General features: G+C 36.2%; 1 protein-coding gene across 1 annotated transcript; it reads right to left on the bottom strand.

Annotated features, from left to right (window-relative positions):
- Positions 1-243: 243 nt before the first annotated feature.
- On the bottom strand, positions 244-1,931 carry LOC131529148 (urokinase plasminogen activator surface receptor-like). The gene is made up of 5 exons (XM_058758700.1): positions 1,701-1,931; positions 1,497-1,616; positions 1,022-1,153; positions 715-822; positions 244-593 (listed from the first exon to the last, which is right to left on the bottom strand). Exons 1-5 carry the CDS (start codon positions 1,747-1,749, stop codon positions 403-405), a joined length of 600 nt encoding a protein of 199 aa, XP_058614683.1. The 5' UTR covers positions 1,750-1,931; the 3' UTR covers positions 244-402.
- Positions 1,932-2,170: the final 239 nt, after the last annotated feature.

Here is a 2,170-nt window from a genome sequence, read left to right as displayed (position 1 = left end):
TTGTAAGTTATCTCAAAATAATATATTCTAGATTCATTACATGTAAAGTGAAACATTTCAAAAGTTTTTTTAATTTTTTTTTTTATGATTAGCGCTTACAGCTCATGAAAGTCAAAAATCCAGTATCTCAAACTATTAGAATATTTATATTTGAGTTTCATTAAATGAGCATCCCTACAGTATAAATTCCGGGTATCTCTTGTTCTTTGAAACCACAATAATGAGGAAGACTGCTGGCAATGGTTAAGAAGACAATCATAAGCCCCGTTTTCTGTAGTATTTTATTTTTAAAAACGTCAGATCACAATGTCACCGCAAAAAAATCAGGACACAAAAGATGCGTTGTACAAAGAAAATAGAAGCTCTATATTCAGTACAGTGTGTCTGATGGAGCTGCTGGATTCAGTGCAGCAGGAGGAAGGAGAGCAGAGAACAGCAGAGGAACAGGAAGCTCTGAGAGACGCTCTGAGCACCGTTACACAGGTTCCCCTCACAACATGAGATGCTATCAGCATTAGGAACCGATACTGTTGCATCACAAATAGATTGAGAAGCACAGCCTTTTACAACCAGTGACTGCCCTCCGTAACTCGCTGATGAAAGTAAAGAAAACACAGGTTTATCTAAGCTGGAAATTGGTAAATGTGATCTGTATCAAATGCTCAAACACAAGAACGATAAAAATAATGACTTCTTTCTTTTCCAGATTCTCACCTGTTGCTTTAATGCAGCGGTTTTCATTCCCTGAACAGCTCATTACGTTTGAGCAGCTCTGTCCATCACAAGAGTAACATGTCTTTCCATTGGAGGCATGAGGGGGATCTACAGGACGAAAACATGCATTGTTTTATCTCCTGTTCAAAATATAACATCTAATGACAAAACACTTTGCTAGCTGCACCATTCAATCAATTCACAGCTGAAAAGCCACACACTATTGTATTTCGTGATGTCCTTTGGAAGTAAAATGTGTGTTGACCTTAGTATTTTTTTTTTGCATTTGGTCAGTAAAGCACAATACCTGGAGCATCCTGGACGTTACACTGGTCTGTGTTACAGCACGCTAAAGATGTCTTTGCAGTGCCGAAGTTCATGTACCCATTTACACAGTCAGGAGCACAGCTTTTAACCTGCACTTTAGCAGTAACGCCACCTAAGAACAGGAATTATTCAGAAAAGACCTGTTCAACACATTGTTTTGATGGAAATATATTTATAAATGTCAAAAATGTGTCATTTTCTTATTTCAAATATTGATTCAGTTTTAATACAAATTATACTGTTAGCATGACAATCTGAAAGAAACAAATTAAATAACCAAAATCTAAATAGAATATTCCGTGATTATAATTATAAATTCTGTGAGGAAATTAGCAGTTCTTTGAGAAGTTACATTTACAGTAAAGCAGCACCAGTAAAGAAGAAGAAGAAAAAAAAAACAGCATCCCCATCAGTCAAATATAACAGGGATTTTCAATTCATCATATTGGACTTACCAGCTTGTGCCACTGTTGTTAAACTCATGCACTTGGAAGATCCACTGGGACATGTTTTTAATTTCTGATCTGCACAAGAACCCGTCAAACCCACACACTCATAACAGCTGAAAGAGTGTCCTTTAGTAATAAAACAGAGAGAGAGAGACATCAATGATCCGTATTTGTACTCAATAACATTGCAAACAATATTTGTCTTTGTACCTGCAGTGAAAAGAACAAACAGAAGAAAAACGGAGATTTGCAGATGCATCTTTGATCAGGAGGTGAATGAAGTAACGTTCCTCTTTCAGCACCTATTTATCTTTTCAACTGGGAGGGTCTTTATGAAGAAACAAAAGTTTAACAGAAGACGACATTACTAGAAACTGAATCTTCAGCTTGCATAATTTACCTGCCAGTAAAATCCAACCATTTTAAAGGGACAGTTCACCTAAAAATGAACATTCTGTTATTAGTTGTGCATCCTCATGTAATTTCTAAACCTGTTTGACTTATGCTCTGTGGAACACAAAGGAAGATATTTTGTGTGTCTGTGTTTCGCGTGTGTGTGCTTTTCCTTTGTCCATAAAGTGAAAGCCAAATGGGTTCAATGTTGTTTGTAATATGCATTGCTAAGAACTTCATTTGGACGACTTTAAAGGTGATTTTCTCAATATTTTGATTTTTTTTGC

The sequence above is a fragment of the Onychostoma macrolepis genome, chromosome 21 (assembly GCF_012432095.1).
Source record: "Onychostoma macrolepis isolate SWU-2019 chromosome 21, ASM1243209v1, whole genome shotgun sequence".
Lineage (NCBI taxonomy): Eukaryota > Metazoa > Chordata > Actinopteri > Cypriniformes > Cyprinidae > Onychostoma > Onychostoma macrolepis.
This window is presented reverse-complemented; position numbering and strand designations above follow the sequence as displayed.